This window comes from Tauraco erythrolophus, chromosome 2 (assembly GCF_009769465.1).
Source record: "Tauraco erythrolophus isolate bTauEry1 chromosome 2, bTauEry1.pri, whole genome shotgun sequence".
NCBI classification, from domain to species: domain Eukaryota; kingdom Metazoa; phylum Chordata; class Aves; order Musophagiformes; family Musophagidae; genus Tauraco; species Tauraco erythrolophus.
In genome coordinates, this window is record NC_141466.1 from 71,555,099 (window position 1) to 71,569,927 (window position 14,829).

The following is a 14,829-nucleotide window of genomic DNA, read 5'->3' on the forward strand; positions in this document are numbered from 1 at the left end:
TGCAGGCTGGGAAGAGAAAGGATTGAGAGCAGCCCTGAGGAGAAGGACTTGGCGGTGTTGGTTGAGGAGAAGCTCACCATGAGCCGGCAACGTGCGCTGGCAGCCCAGAAAGCCAACCGTGTCCTGGGCTGCATCCAAAGCAGCATGGGCAGCAGGTCGAGGGAGGTGATTCTGCCCCTCTGCTCTGCTCTCGTGAGACCCCCCTGCAGTGCCGCATTCAGCTCTGGGGTCCCCAACATCAGAAGGACATGGAGATGTTGGAGCGGGTCCAGAGGAGGCCACAAAGATGATCCAAGGGCTGGAGCACCTCTGCTATGGAGACAGGCTGAGAGAGTTGGGGTTGTTCAGCCTGGAGAAGAGAAGGCTCCAGGGAGACCTTGCAGCAGCCTTCCACTACCTAAAGGGGCTACAAGAAAGCTGGAGAGAGGCTTTGGACAAGGGCGTGTAGCGACAGGACAAGGGGCAATGGCTTTAAACTGAAAGAGGGGAGATTTTGATGAGATCTAAGGAAGAAATTCATCTCTCTGAGAGTGGTGAGGCAGTGGACCAGGTTGCCCAGAGTAGCTGTGGCTGCCCCATCCCTGGAAGTGTTGAAGGCCACGTTGGATGAGGCTTTGAGCAGCCTGGTGTAGTGGAAGGTGTCCCTGCCCATGGCAGGGGGGTTGGAACCGAATGATATTCGAGGTCCCTTCCAACCCAAACCATTCTGTGATTCTATGATTCTAAGAGCTCCCCCACACCCAGGTGCCTCTACTGTTGAGAAACGTCAGTGGTTTTCACTGGGCTTATGACTGAAGTTGACCTGAAATAAAGACAGGCATGATGGACGTCAATGGCTGGATTTGAAGGAGAAATTTTAGTTTGCCTGACTGCAGCATGAAGGATAATTAAATATGCTTTGTGCTCAAAAGGTGTGGAGTTGTGTTGCTGTTTGGGAGCTGTCAGGGCTGCTGTCTCACACTGTTCCTTCCCCCAAATGTGTGGTTTGGATGCACGTCTGGAAGATGCAGTTGGGGGATGTCCATCACTGGTATTATAGTGGCTCTCGCTGGGCTGCTGGAGTACTTGCTCTGCAGGTCCAGGCCAGCACTCTGGGTTTGTTATTTAATCCACACAGTTGAGGCATCCAAGATGTTATGCAAGTACAGAAACATGTCATAATACCAAAATTCGAAGTGTATATGTATAAATAGATCAATAAATCCTGCAAATTTTGGAGAGAAGGGACCTGTAGCCCAGCATCCCCCTTACAGCAGGTCCAGAACCAACACAACATGATTGTTGTGGAGCACAGACCCCACACTGCTCCTGAAAAGGTCTGTTTTCCCCACTCCATCCTCCTCTCTGCCTTCTGGTTGAAGACGTTGACTCTTGCTTTGCCAGGGAAAGCTGTGGCGTTGCTGGCAGCCAAGTGCCATCTCTGCTGCTGAGGTTTCCACGCTATGGTCCGATGTAGGATGCACCGGTGCCTTTGCTGCTTGCGAGTTACGGTGATTTTTATGAAGCCGCACGTGCTTGTGCCGCAGTTTCATTTGTGCTACACAAGAACCTGATGTATTTGTACATTCTTCTCGCCGTCGAGAAAATCTTGTAATTGCAACGTGTAATTCGCGAGCGTAATATGAAACTAAGTGTGTAATGTTCTGTGACTGCGAGGGAATTGGCCTTATTTTTCCCTTTCAGAAGCTGTATAAATTAACCCACTTTTCCTATCAGTTACCGGGAGGAAAGGTTACGCTTCTCGCTGTTCTGGTTTGTATCTTATCTCCACTGTAAACATCGCCAAGCGACGCTTGTTGGCGTCGAGACGCGAGGAAGGCTGCTCAAGGATGGCAGCTAAATTGCATATTCCTGTTATTAGTGCAAAGCAATTGCAAAAAAAAAAAACAAAACCACGTGTATTTTTGCTTTGAAAGAACCAGGTTGCTGCTTGCAGAGGCCTTTCCGGACAGAGCTGTTGGAGCATGGAAGGGGTGACCCCCGTGCAGGAGTCCACCACCAGCCCTTGCTCCCGTGTATTTTTAAGCAGAGCGTTGCTATTTTTACCATTCGCTGGCTAAATTTCCCTTCCTCTCACTGGTCGTGATGTAGTCAGTAGCCCTAAAAGGAGGTGGACAACAAGAAAAATTAGTATTCGTTATTAAAATTGTACACACTAAATCTTGGACTCACCTTTTCAGAGGGTTTCTTGCGTTGTTTCTGTTTCTCTCCAGTGCCGTACGTACGTTCATTTATCTCACCTCACTACCAGCCTTGCTGCCTCCAAAAATATTAACCATGTGTGATGCATTCTTGCAAGGACGATAAGGATAAATCATAGAATCATAGAATGGCATAGGCTCGAAGGGACCTTAGAGATCTTCTAATCCAACCTCCCTGTCATGGGCAGGGACGCCTCTCAACTAGACCAGGCTACTCAAGGCACCATCCAACCTGGCCTTGAGCACCTCCAGGGACGGGGCATCCACAACTTCTCTGGGCAATTTATTCCAAAGTCTCTCCACCCTCATACTGAAGAATTTCTTCCTAAGATCTAATCTAAATCTGTTCTCCTTCAACTTAAACCCATTTCCCCTTGTCCTATCAGTGGACACTCTTGTAAAAAGTCCCTCCCCAGCCTTCCTGTAGGTTCCCTTCAGGTATTGGAAGGCAAATTTGAATTTCTATTGGGCTTTTAATGAGGATAAAAAACCAAGCGGTTTTAATACTTGGAGATCTTTACATGGGTTTAAAATACCTGATCAGAGTCATTTTCAAGGGAAAACAATGCGTCATCATCCTTCTAAATGGCCTTTTCCAATGGGTGTAACAGGCATTGGTGGAGTAACTCAGCTGATCCAGAGTTAGGACCCATACAAATTGAAAATAGGTGGTGGGTTCCCATCTTGCCTAGCACCGAGACATAGAATCATAGAATCACGGAGTTCCAACCCCTCTGCCATGGGCAGGGACACCCTACATCTGTCTCAAATCTCTTTCATTGGTTTGTTGTGCCGCTGAAAGGAATTCAGGCTTGTTTTTTTCTAGGATCTTGGCAAGAGAGTTGAAATGGAGAGGAGAAAGAACCACGGCTGAGACCGAGCGGGCACCTATATTGATCCAACTTTTGGAAGGGAGTTGGGCTCCTCATCAAGAGGAACCTCAGCAGCAAAATTTCATCCCCTGCTTGTTCGTAGCTCAGTCTACTGAAGCCCGGGACTGTGATGAGGCTCAGGGTTTCCCCATTCGGAGCACATGAAGATGGAGCTGAGTTCAAACAGTGAGGACATTGGGTAGTCACACCAAGGGTGTCCTGTCTGGAGATGTGGATGGTCCCATGGCAGCAGCATGGTCTTACCCCAGCTCGTACCAGCTGGTGGGGAATGCAGCCCCGGCTCAGGCAGGGACAACCTTAGGAGGAGGGGACCAAAAAGGATCGAAGCAACTCACAGATGAGTTTTACCAGCAGAGATGTTTAGAGCAAGCCACACGAGCAGAAACTTGATAATACTGAAATTTAGATGCCTGGTAGAAACCTTTCTTCATGCCATCATTTCTGATGGCAGCATCTGGTGAGGTGCTCATGCTCATTTCTGTGTGGTTTGTTGGTTTGTTTTAAAGTTAGATGCTTTAACATCATTGTACATAGCTACAGTCACTTCTGATCTATTGAGTCAGGAATTATCTTCTGAGTGGCCACTTTCTGGGGAAGGCTTAGGAGAATCATAGAATCACAGAATGGTTTGGGTTGGAAGGGACCTCAAAGATCATCTAGTTCTAACCTCCCTGCTATTAATATGGAGAGATGAGGTGCAAGATGGCACTTTCTGAAGGCTTTGCTGGAGCTGGTGGGCTCCGTTCCCCTCACCCTGAGACAGCAGCATCAAGGCCAGTGGCACGAGGCGAGTCAGTCTTTTTAGTTTTCCTATGGTTTTGGTACTGGACTGGATGGAAAAGTTTAATTTCCATGTTTTTATCTTTCCTCCACGATTGGTTTTGGTTTGATTTGATGCCTCAACGTTCTTCCAAACAACCCCAGAGCACCTCAGAAGGTGAATCCTAGAAAGTCAGGACAGGTAGCAGAAGCTGAGGGTGATTGTTTACTCCTGAAAACCCTCTATGGTGCACCATGATTCTTACTTACATTGTTTTCTTTATGTTTAGGGTGGGGATTTATTTTTTTTTTTTGGCTTCCTGTTTTCTAACTGTCTTGGCCATGCGAGAGGATTCACAGTGGTAGGACGGAGATGCTCGGACAGAAGCGGGATGCCAGGGGTTAGAAAATCACGTGCTGTGACAATCCCTTCCCCTCCGGGCATGCGGTCTAATTAAGACAGACAACAGATGGCTGGGACAAGCAGATGTGGGTGAGCACCAGGTAACGAGGAGATGATTGCAATTAGCCTAATGAGCAGCCCATCAGTGATCTCCTGTCTCTTGTATTTGAGCTGAGGTGGGTTTCAAAGAGAGCTTGGGAAAACAACAGAGTGGCCTGGTGGATTTTCAGAGATCTCCTTTGGCATTGAGTATTGATTTCCCACAGCTGGATTATTCATTTGCATCGTGCTGAGGTAAAACCCTTTCCCATATTTTCCCATTGGTTCATAAAACAAATTGGCTGCTGGAATTATCGCTGGGCTAAAGGGGAACGACTGCTGCGGGGCTGCAAGTTGCAAATATGACAGAGATGATGGGTGTATTTAAATCCACACCTTCTCTTTGGACCACTGCCTCTCTAAGGATGCTGCTTAGTCCCCAACATTGATTTATGTACCTCTTTTCCTTCTTTTTTTTTTGTTTTCTAGGGATCATGTAGAGAGCAAGCACTTGCAGAGCTGGCAAGTGAAATTTCTTTCATTCTTCAGGAATTCCCTTGGATATGTGTATTTTCGTCACCATACGGACAATCTCCCTTGGCCAAATAGGTTCAATTTTATGGGTCGTGCAACTCTTGTTATCTTTCCAAAGCAAACTATTTCTCTTGTGGGCAGAAGGTGATGGAGAAGCCTGGATTTGGAGAGCAAAGCTCATCATCTCCATCAGAGCAGTTTTTAGTGCTCAGAATTAAAATTAAGAAGAAAAACAGGCCCGTGGTAGGTGGGATTAAAGTCCTGTCTCTCTACCGCATTAATATGAGATTCACTCCTTCCCATGGCTACGCTGCAGAGGACAGGTCTGTGGGACCTGTGGGTGAAGAACTTCTTACTTGATGTTGGCTGGCCCACTGTGGCCACCATGGATGGTTGTGAAGCCAAGGGCTATTCTTACTCCCCATGGGCACACCAACCAGTTGGCATTTCTTACCTCATCTTCTGCAAAACCTTCTGCAGTGGTGAACACAGGATGGGTTTGATGCCAGGAGTTCAATTTTCCACTGGGATGGGTGGGGCTTCTCTGTAAGAACCATAGAATAATAGGATGGTTTGGGTTAGAAGGGACCTTCAAGATCATCTAGTTCCAACCCCCTTGCCATGAGCAGGGACACTTTTCACTACACCAAGTTGCTCAAAGCCTCATCCAAGCTGGCCTTGAACACTTCCAGGGATGGGGCAGCCACAGCTTCTCTGGGCAACCCGCTCCAGTGCTTCCCCACCATCAGAGGGAAGAATTTCTTCCTTAGATCTCATCAAAATCTCCCCTCTGTCTGTTTAAAGCCATTGCCCCATGTCCTGTCACTACACACCCTTGTCCAAAGCTCCTCTCCAGCTTTCTTGTAGCCCTTTTAGGTACTGTAAGGCTGCTGGAAGGTCTCCCCAGAGCCTTCTCTTCTCCAGGCTGAACAGTCTCAACTCTCTCAGTCCATCTCCATAGCAGAGGTTCTCCAGTCCTCACATCATCTTTGTGGCCTCCTCTGGACCCACTCCAACAGCTCCATGTCCTTTCGATGTTGGGGACTCCAGAGCTGAACACAGCACTACAGGGAGGGTCTCATGAGAGCAGAGCAGAGGGGCAGAATCCCCTCCCTCGACCTGCTGCCCATGCTGCTTTGGATGCAGCCCAGGACACGGTTGGCTTTCTGGGCTGCCAGCGCACATTGCCGGCTCATGGTGAGCTTCTCCTCAACCAACACCCCTAAATTCTTCTCCTCCGGGCTGCTCTCAATCCATTCTCTGCCCAGCCTGTACTTGTGCTTGGAATTGTGCTGACCCATATTAGGGTCAGAGAGCAAACCCACCAGGGTCTACAAGGCAGGGAGATAAGTTCAGCTCTGCCCTCATCTCCCTGTTTGGTCCTGAAGAGCAAAATGCTCCTGGGAGGTTCGGTGCCAGGTTGTAGATCGCTGCTGGGTGACACATGGCTGGGGTGCTCTCTGCATGTCGGGGCTTTACGCTTCCAGGGTGCCCTTCGCAGGAGGATTTAGAGAACTTTGTAGGTATTAAGTCAATTAATTCCCAGGGTTTGTCAGCACTTGGGATGCTGCTTGCTTGATAGTCAGTTTTCCATCCTTGTGTGAAAAAGAAAAACCTGTGTGTGTTGATGGCCTCTGACTCAGTAAATAGCTCAGAAGAAATTGATTTCAACTCCGACTTGCTGCTCCCTCCATCACATCCCGAAAACGCAGAGCCTGTGCATGTCTCCTTTGCGGGGAGCGCCGGTGCCGGGCTCCCCGGGCTGCAGCCGCTTTCTATGCCGTGGGAGCGTCTGGACATGCCAGACCTCAGTTTGATTTGTGCCTCTGCTTCCCTCTGCGACCTGGGACGAGTCGCCATCCCCCAGCCGCAGCCCCCGAGAGATGGGAATAATGAGGCAGAGAAGTGAAATTCATCTTCAGAAACATTTTTAGCTGTCAAAATGTGAAATCTTTCATAAAGTTAATCTCTTCCAGATCAGTTGAATGTTTGATCTCAGCGGCTTTTAACTTGCGTTGCATCAACTATGTTAAACTTTTTATTTCCCCCATGGTATAGCAGCAGTGGGGTAAAGAAATTACCTGCCTGGGGCCATCCAACCTGCCGTGGTCCTTTCTTCTCCGTCCTGGCAGCAGTGGAAAGCCTCTCCTGAAGGGTGTAGGCATCTCACATGTCCTCTCCGTCCCCTGCCCCACAGGAGCAGCAGGTGGGTGCAGACACAGGGAATTGAGACGGCGGGTTTGCGCTCCACCGCGTCCCCGAGCTGACAGTTTTTATTAGCCTGCTACCTCCGCAGAGCTGGCGATAATTAAGATTTCTGCACGTCCCACTTATCTCCTAGGAAGGAAAGCAAACACTGGGCCTCCAGGCTGGATGGACACAGGGACATCGGAGTGTACTGCTCCCTCCCTGAATTCATCTTCCTCCCAACGCCATGGGATCTGCTTTAAGAGGCAATATGAGATCAGGGAGGGTGGATCTGACTGCGGAGATGTGGGCTCAAGGTAGGGTTGCTGCAAGCCCTCCTGCTGACCTTGAGCACATCACATCCAGCCTTTACTCAAGTGTCATTATCATAATGATGGAAGCATTGCTTGATGATGTTTGAGGATGTTCAGGCCAGGACGGGTAATAGGAACCAGGAGAAACCCAGTTGCTCATGGTTCCAGGATGGGATGTCCCAGAGCCAAAGGATCCTTCAGGCTGCATCTCCACCACACTCAGGCAGAAGAAGATGGAGCTAGGAAAGAGGCAGGAGGAAACAAAGCAGGGAATTTGGGGTAAGATACCAAGAAAAGAGGATTTAGTTGGAAGGTGGACATCTCTGCAGGCTGGAGCTATGGCATATGGATCCAGGGACTTTCCCCCCTCCCACCAAGGAGTGTTGCACAAAGCAGATGTGGCATTTGTTTTTGATGACTTTAGCTACCGAAAAACCCCAACATTTAATCAGGACTTTAAATCTCTCTCCTGTATTTTTGTTGGAGATGAGGTCAGAAAAAGTTCTTTTTAAAAAAACCCACCCCAAAAGTAACACCACGTGCGGTAGGTCAGCGAGTGACTCCCCCTTTCTCACCCGTTACCTCTTCTCTATCCTCGTCACAGCTTCAGCATTTCTTCTGTAATCTGCAGAAGCTTAGAAAAAAAACTACAAAATTAAGGTTTGTTCTGACTCCAACGATGAGCAGAACAGCCAATGATGAACTTATGAGGAGAACAATATAGACGTGTCCTTGCGACACTCCAAGTATGCTCTTAATTACCTCTAATTGAGACGGCGTATGCACAGATGGGTTATATTTTGATGATAAATAGTTGTTACAGGAGGGACTTTTCCAACATTGTCATTTTCTTAAAAACAGCCGACTAATTGTGTTTCTCTCTGATAGATGTTTTTGTTATTTTATAAGCCTTTTTTTGGGGGGGTCGAATTAATCCAAAATGTGGGAAATATGTTTTAGAAATAGGCAATTCTGTTAGAAATAAGTATTTGGTGGCCAGTTCTGTCTTCCACACTGTCAGTTCAAATCACTCGGGCTATTTGTGTCTGCTAGAGGTAGCGATGGCCATCTTTGGGAAGCTATCGGAAATCTGTTGGCATCATTAGGAGAGCAGAAGCATTAATCTGCAATAATTCCCATCGTTTTTGTTATTTTTTGTTAATGTGGAAATTACATTCATGTCATGATCTCCAAGATGGTGTTGGAATATTGATGTTGACTGGCACTTCATCCTACACGTCAAGGCTCTTGTCTCTATTAGGATATTCGTTAGCATTCCAGAAAGAAGCATCTTCTTCAGGTAGATGCTCCAGTATGGCATGTTGCAGGACTGATGTAAGAGGAGAAACAATAGGGTTGGAAATTGTAGAAACAGAACAGTTTGGATTGGAAGAGATCTTCAAGATCATCTAGTTCCAACCCCCCTGCCATGGGCAGGGACACCTTCCATACACCAGGTTGCTCAAAGCCTCATCCAACCTGGCCTTGAACACTCCCAGGGAGGGGGCAGCCACAACTCCTCTGGGCAACCTGTGCCAGTGCCTCGCTACCCTTAGAGGGAAGAATTTCTTCCTTAGATCTTATAAAAATCTCCCCTTTCAGTTTAAAGCCATTGCCCCGTGTCCTGTCACTACACACCCTTGTCCAAAGCCCCTCTCCAGCTTTCTTGTAGCCCCTTGTCGTGGGTTAGGTTGTAAACCACCCCACACACACAGCTGGTCACTCCCCCTCCCCCACCCCCAGGAATGAGGGAGAGAATTAAAGAAGAAACGGGAAACCCGTGGGTTGAGATAACAATGATTTAATACAGATGATTTAATACAGTGTATGTGCTCGCCACCCCCTCATATGCGAAGCCCGTCTCGTCCCGAAGCTGCAATCCCAGACGAACGCGAGGCCCCGAAATAGAGAGGGGCAGAGAGAGAGAGAGAGAGAGAGAGAGAGAGAAGGAAGGAAAAGCAACAGAGCGAAAGCGCAGCAAGCGCAAAAGCCAAAGCGCAAAAGAGCCAAAGCGCAAAAGCCCTTCTTCCCGGCTGCCCCTCACTTTTATACTGGGCGTGATGCTGCATGATATGGAATACTGATTGGCCAGTTTGGCCCTCAATCTTAAGTTCCACCACAAATGACAAGGGGAATCGTGTCCCCCTTGTCCCAGCTATGCTCCCCCCTTATCCCGCCGTGTTTCTGTACTCCGCACACTGAAAAGTCCTTGGAGTTTCACTTCCAACCACAAACATCAGCTTGCTATCAACATTCTTCTCAGAGTGAGCCTCTGAGTAAAACCAAAACACGGAGCTCTTCTGGCTGTTAAAAAAAAAACCAAACCTCTGTCCCAGCTAAAACTGGGACACACCTTTAGGTCCTGGAAGGTCTCCCCAGAGCATTCTCTTCTCCAGGCTGAACAACCCCAATTCTCTCAGCCTGTCTCCATAGCAGAGGTGCTCCAGCCCTTGGATCATCTTTGTGGCCTTCTCTGGACTCGCTCCAACAGTTCCATGTCCTTCTGCTGTTGGGGACCCCAGAGCTGAATACAACACTGCAGGGAGGGTCTCCCAAGAGCAGAGTAGAGGGGCAGAGGTGGTTTCATGTGCCTGGCCATGGGCAGGTCACTTCAGCTCTTGGGCTTCTTTTCCATTCCCCCTCTTTTTTTCCTTTTTTTTTTTCTTCTGATTAGTCTCTTTGAGACTAGGTAGTCTCTGGTGAGCAGATACAAGGGTGCACCGGGGTTCTGGTAACAGGAGGGGCCAGGGACTAGTGTTGTATCCAGACCTGTGGACTAAGAATCAGGGAAGCAACAACAATGTGGATATGGAGAATCATCTTTGAGAAGCTCCAAACCTTTGACCTCACCAGTGGCTTGAGTTTGACCCTGGTTTAGCTGAAGCTGAGGACCTGCAGTATCACAGGTGCTTCCTTTGCTGCTAAATGTGGTGCATGTCACACCTTTGCTGATCAACACCGCTGTTGCAGGACCACCGACTTGTGCACCAGTTCCACGCAAGTCCAAGCGTGAAGCTGCTGGTTGCAATGATAATATCCATAGTTGTTGAAAAAAAACCCATTCTATGGTTTGGGTTTGCACCATGACAAGGAGTTTCTTCAGAGCAGCAGGTTCAGAGCATCTTTGAGGTGAGGCTTCTTCTGCAGGCGGACAAGAGGCCAATGCTCTTTGCATTGATGCAACACTAAGGTCTTGCTCCTGCCATGGTCAAATGTCTCCCAAGGAGCACTGGTGAGGACACCAGCAGCATTTTATACTGTCCCTTCATATAGTTTTTTGGTGGCTTATGACATCAGAGGAACAATTGCTTTAGCATTGGAGAGACCCCGTATTAAACCTGGAAACCACTTTCCCCCTGCCCCGGATGAACTAATTACCGTGTTTTCATTACCGTCACGCCATCCTTCATCTGCCCCTGTTTGCTTTCCTCAGCCAGCAGAATGTTAACGCTTTTACAAGAAGCTGGTGTTCAGAAATCAGGTTTCCGGTGAGCGGGCAGCAGCGGGCAGGGTCGCCTTTCACTGGCAGCCAACCTTCGCCCTCCACGGGGTACGTCGTCCCTTGGTCTTGCCTTGACCCAACGGGGCTTTCGAGCTGAGTCATCCTCGTTATTTTTAGACTAAATGACATTTTTTGGCTTGTCAGCCTCGGTGAGTTTTGCCATAAAATACTTTTATAATAAAAAGAAACATTGAGTGTGTTACATCAAGGGCTTCACTCAAGCCAAGGATTGCAGTGAAGTCTGCAACTTTGTCCTTAGTTCACCTCTCTAGAGCATATGGTCACTCTTGCTGAGCCACAGTCCCACAGCAGAGCATCCCAGTGGGACAGCCGACATTACCTGCCATATCACTGCTCCTTTTTCCTTTTAATCCAGTTGCTGAGAGGAAAGATCAGAGCCTGGAAGAGCAACGCCACTTATGGAGACTCTTTGTTTTGGTGAGAACAAGTTAAACCTACAAGAAGATTTAAACCCCAGGAAGCTTATCTGACACTCCAACAAACCCTTCTCACCCAGAGCAGATGATGCAGCACTTTTAGTTTTCCAGTCTCTAAATTTTTCAAGAGTTTGCCTTTTTCCCCCCTTCCTTGTATTTGCGTTGGCATCGTTCCTTCTTGCGAATGTGCCAAAGACGGGGCGGGATGAACTCGGATCCGTGGTCATGGCTAGCTCACTGGCATCTGCTCAGGGTTTCTGATTTCGGTGACAAGCTCTCGTGCCTGTGGCATCGATTGACTGCGCTAATATTGCTACAATGATTTCAGGAATCGCGTTCCCCTTAGCACGGGTGACGCACGCATTAGCAGAAACGCCTGTTTACTGCTGGAAGGAACAGCTCTTTCCCCATAGCGCCATGTTACACGCAGATATTTAACTTCTTTTGGAGTAGAGGTTTTCAAGGACAAGCGTAGAGGTGGGTCGTTGGGGAGGTGGTGAGCCAAAATGTGTGACACCCCCTGACCACCTCAGGTATGGGAGATAATGAAGCTGGTAACACTGGTTTTCATACAGTCACAGAATCATAGAATGGTTTGCGTTGGAAGGGACCTTTTAAGGCCATCTAGTCCAACCCTCCTGCCATGAGCAGGGACATATTCAACTAGATCAGGTTGCTCAGAGGCCTGTCCAACTTGACCTTGAATATTTCCAGGGATGGGACATCTACCACCTCTCTGGGCAACCTGTGCCTGTGTCTCTCCACTCGCAGAGGGAAGAATTTCTGCCTTAGATCTCATCAAAATCTCCCCTCTTTCAGTTTAAAGCCATTGCCCCGTGTCCTGTCACTACACACCCTTGTCCAAAGCCCCTCTCCAGCTTTCTTGTAGCCCCTTTAGGTACTGGAAGGCTGCTGGAAGGTCTCCCCAGAGCCTTCTCTTCTCCAGGCTGAACAGCCCCAATTCTCTCAGCCTGTCTTCATAGGAGAGGTGCTCCAGCCCTTGGATCATCTTCGTGGCCTCCTCTGGACCTGCTCCAACAGCTCCATGTCCTTCTGATGTTGGGGACCCCAGCGCTGAATGCAGCACTGCAGGGGGGTCTGCCAAGAGCAGAGCAGAGGGGCAGAACCCCCTCCCTTGACCTGCTGCCCACGCTGCTTTGGATGTAGCCCAGGATACGGTTTGCTTTCTGGGTTTTAATACAAACACTGAGATCTCCAAGCAACCAGAGAGATGCTCAGGGCTGTGTCCATTTCTCTGCACTGAGGTTAGGAGGATCCTGTCCGCAGATGTGGTTTGGGACTCAGAGGACTTTCAAAAGTTGATGGGACTTTAATCGTCACCCATTGGATTGTGAAATAGGCCAGTGCCGATGGATTTTGATGAGCGGCCGCCTTGCACCAGGCTGAGCAGCGGGTGGGGAAATGCTGGACCACTGAAGGCATCTCAGTGTGCTTTTGGGCAGCCTGAATAAAACATAGGGGGAACATCTGGGCTGTGGGAGCTGTGGACGTGTCTTCTAGAGCTCGTTTTATCACAATATGTCAGCAATTTAATGTTCGTTAAAATTCCAGCTTTTAAAAAGTAATGGAAGAAATGAAGGGAATTAAGTTTAAGGGGATTGGAACTAGATGATCTTGAAGGTCTCTTTAAACCCACACCATTCTATGGTTCTATGAATTAGTCCTTCTAAACTACGTATTTCTTGTCCAGGGTCCCTTTATTTCTCAGGGGTTGTATCTTCTCACAATCGTTCAAACTTCTAAAAATTAAATGAAGAATTTGGACGGTGGCATTATCCAGTTGTAAATTATTGTGGTCACTGGAAAAATCATGGAATGACTCCAGCAGAGCAAGGGAGGCAATGTGCACAGCTGGGTTATTCTCTGGAGAATCTCCATCCCTTGGTTTAATGTGTCATACGAGGTTTTGACTGTGTCTTATAGACCTATGTAGTCTCATTTAGGTTGTTGGAGTGGACAGTTGAAGTTCTCAGGTCTGTAAGCATCACGATCTTTAGCCAACCTTAGCTGACTTTCTTGCCCTTATTGGGATTACATAGTATTTTACTGAGTTAAAAAAAAACGTAATTCATAATTAAAGAACATTAGCATGTGGGATATTGAATGTTACAGTCCTCATGGCTTCTGGACCTTCTTTGGTTGCTTAAACCTCTCATGTGCCATAGCATGGACTAGTTTACCCAACATCTGTTGAAATTACACCCTAAAAATAAGGGTGAAATGTCCATGTGTTGAAAAGAGCTGGAACGCGGGAGGTGCCCGGTGTTGGGACTGGCCAAGGCTTGGCCATGGTGGGAAGCTCTCTGCCAGGAGAAGGTTGGGGCTGGGAGGACCGTGCATGGGAGTCAGCCTCAGCAGGATGTGGGGAAGGGGTTGGTGGGAGGATTTCGCATCCTATTAAGAGATGAGTCAGTTTGCAGGTCTAATTAAAGCCCAGGCCGTGTGCTGAGGGGAAAGGAGGTGGTGGGGGAGCAGGAGGGCAGACACAATGCAAGGGGTGGAGTGTCCTCTGCCAGCCGTAAGTCAGAGGGACCGGGGTGGGGGGGAGATGGCAGAGGAGCTGAAGATGGGCTGGAGGAGAAGGCTTGCAGGAGAAGGAAACAAAATAAAAGCAATGGAACACACAGAAATGAAGCATTGAAATGGGCTCTGTTTAGACAGTTGTTCAAATGCTGTAAGGCCGAGAAGCTAAAATCTGTGGGGATCCAGGGAAGGGGTCAGTCTGTGATGTAAGGATGGTGGTGCTGGCAGTGAGGGCTCACTTGGCCAAACGGTGGCGGGGGACACCGAAAGGAGGGTAACGTGATCGCATGTTGTCTTCCCTTCACACTGTTTCCATCACAAACAAGGCATGTGTTCAATAGGAAAGACTTGCATTGGGTAGTTACCTCTTCAGAGGTCACTTGGTCCGTGTTTTCTTACTCTGCCACAGAGGAATCACTCCTCCTTACCTTGTTTCTTTTTGATTCCAGGTGCAAAGTAGGTCAACCAACATGAGTGGCCTTGGGGACAGCTCAACAGACCCTGCCAACCCTGACTCTCGGAAGAGGAAAGGCTCGCCCTGCGATACAGCCCAGAGGTACGTGCACCACTCCCGATCTGTCCCCTGCGGTGGCTGCTTTGTCATTCCCACCACGTCGCTCCGTCCCGTCTGCTCGAGCAGATGGAGCCGGGTTTCAGCCACTCGGAAACGTTCACACTTCCCACCAGAACCTCGCTTTGCTTTTAGCAGTGGCTGCAGTGGAAGATGGAGCATGATGGGAATGCGGCTCCCCATCTGCTCTGCTTGTTGTTTGGTGGCAAATGATGATTAGAGGCTCGTTATTGAAGTTAATGTATTGATTTTATAAATTGAGAGCACTCAGAGCATCAGGAAAGCTTTCTCTGGGTAAACTTGGGGCGGATACTTCTGCAAGGTCCACAGATCCTCCCAAGCTGCTTGCCTCTTCACGCCAGATTCCCAAGAAATCCATGTTTTTGTAATATTCAGAAACTTTAGTGGAGACCTTCATGCTCTATGGTGCAATTACAGAACAGAA

General features: G+C 48.4%; 1 protein-coding gene across 1 annotated transcript in view; it reads left to right on the forward strand.

The window, feature by feature from the left end:
• The window catches only part of NCOA1 (nuclear receptor coactivator 1), a 140,069-nt gene that overhangs the window by 62,895 nt on the left and 62,345 nt on the right, over positions 1-14,829 (forward strand). The window contains exon 2 of the mRNA XM_086624380.1: positions 14,263-14,369. Coding sequence (XP_086480506.1) covers positions 14,284-14,369 — 86 coding nt within the window. The 5' untranslated portion in view covers positions 14,263-14,283. The remainder of the gene's footprint in view (positions 1-14,262; positions 14,370-14,829) is intronic.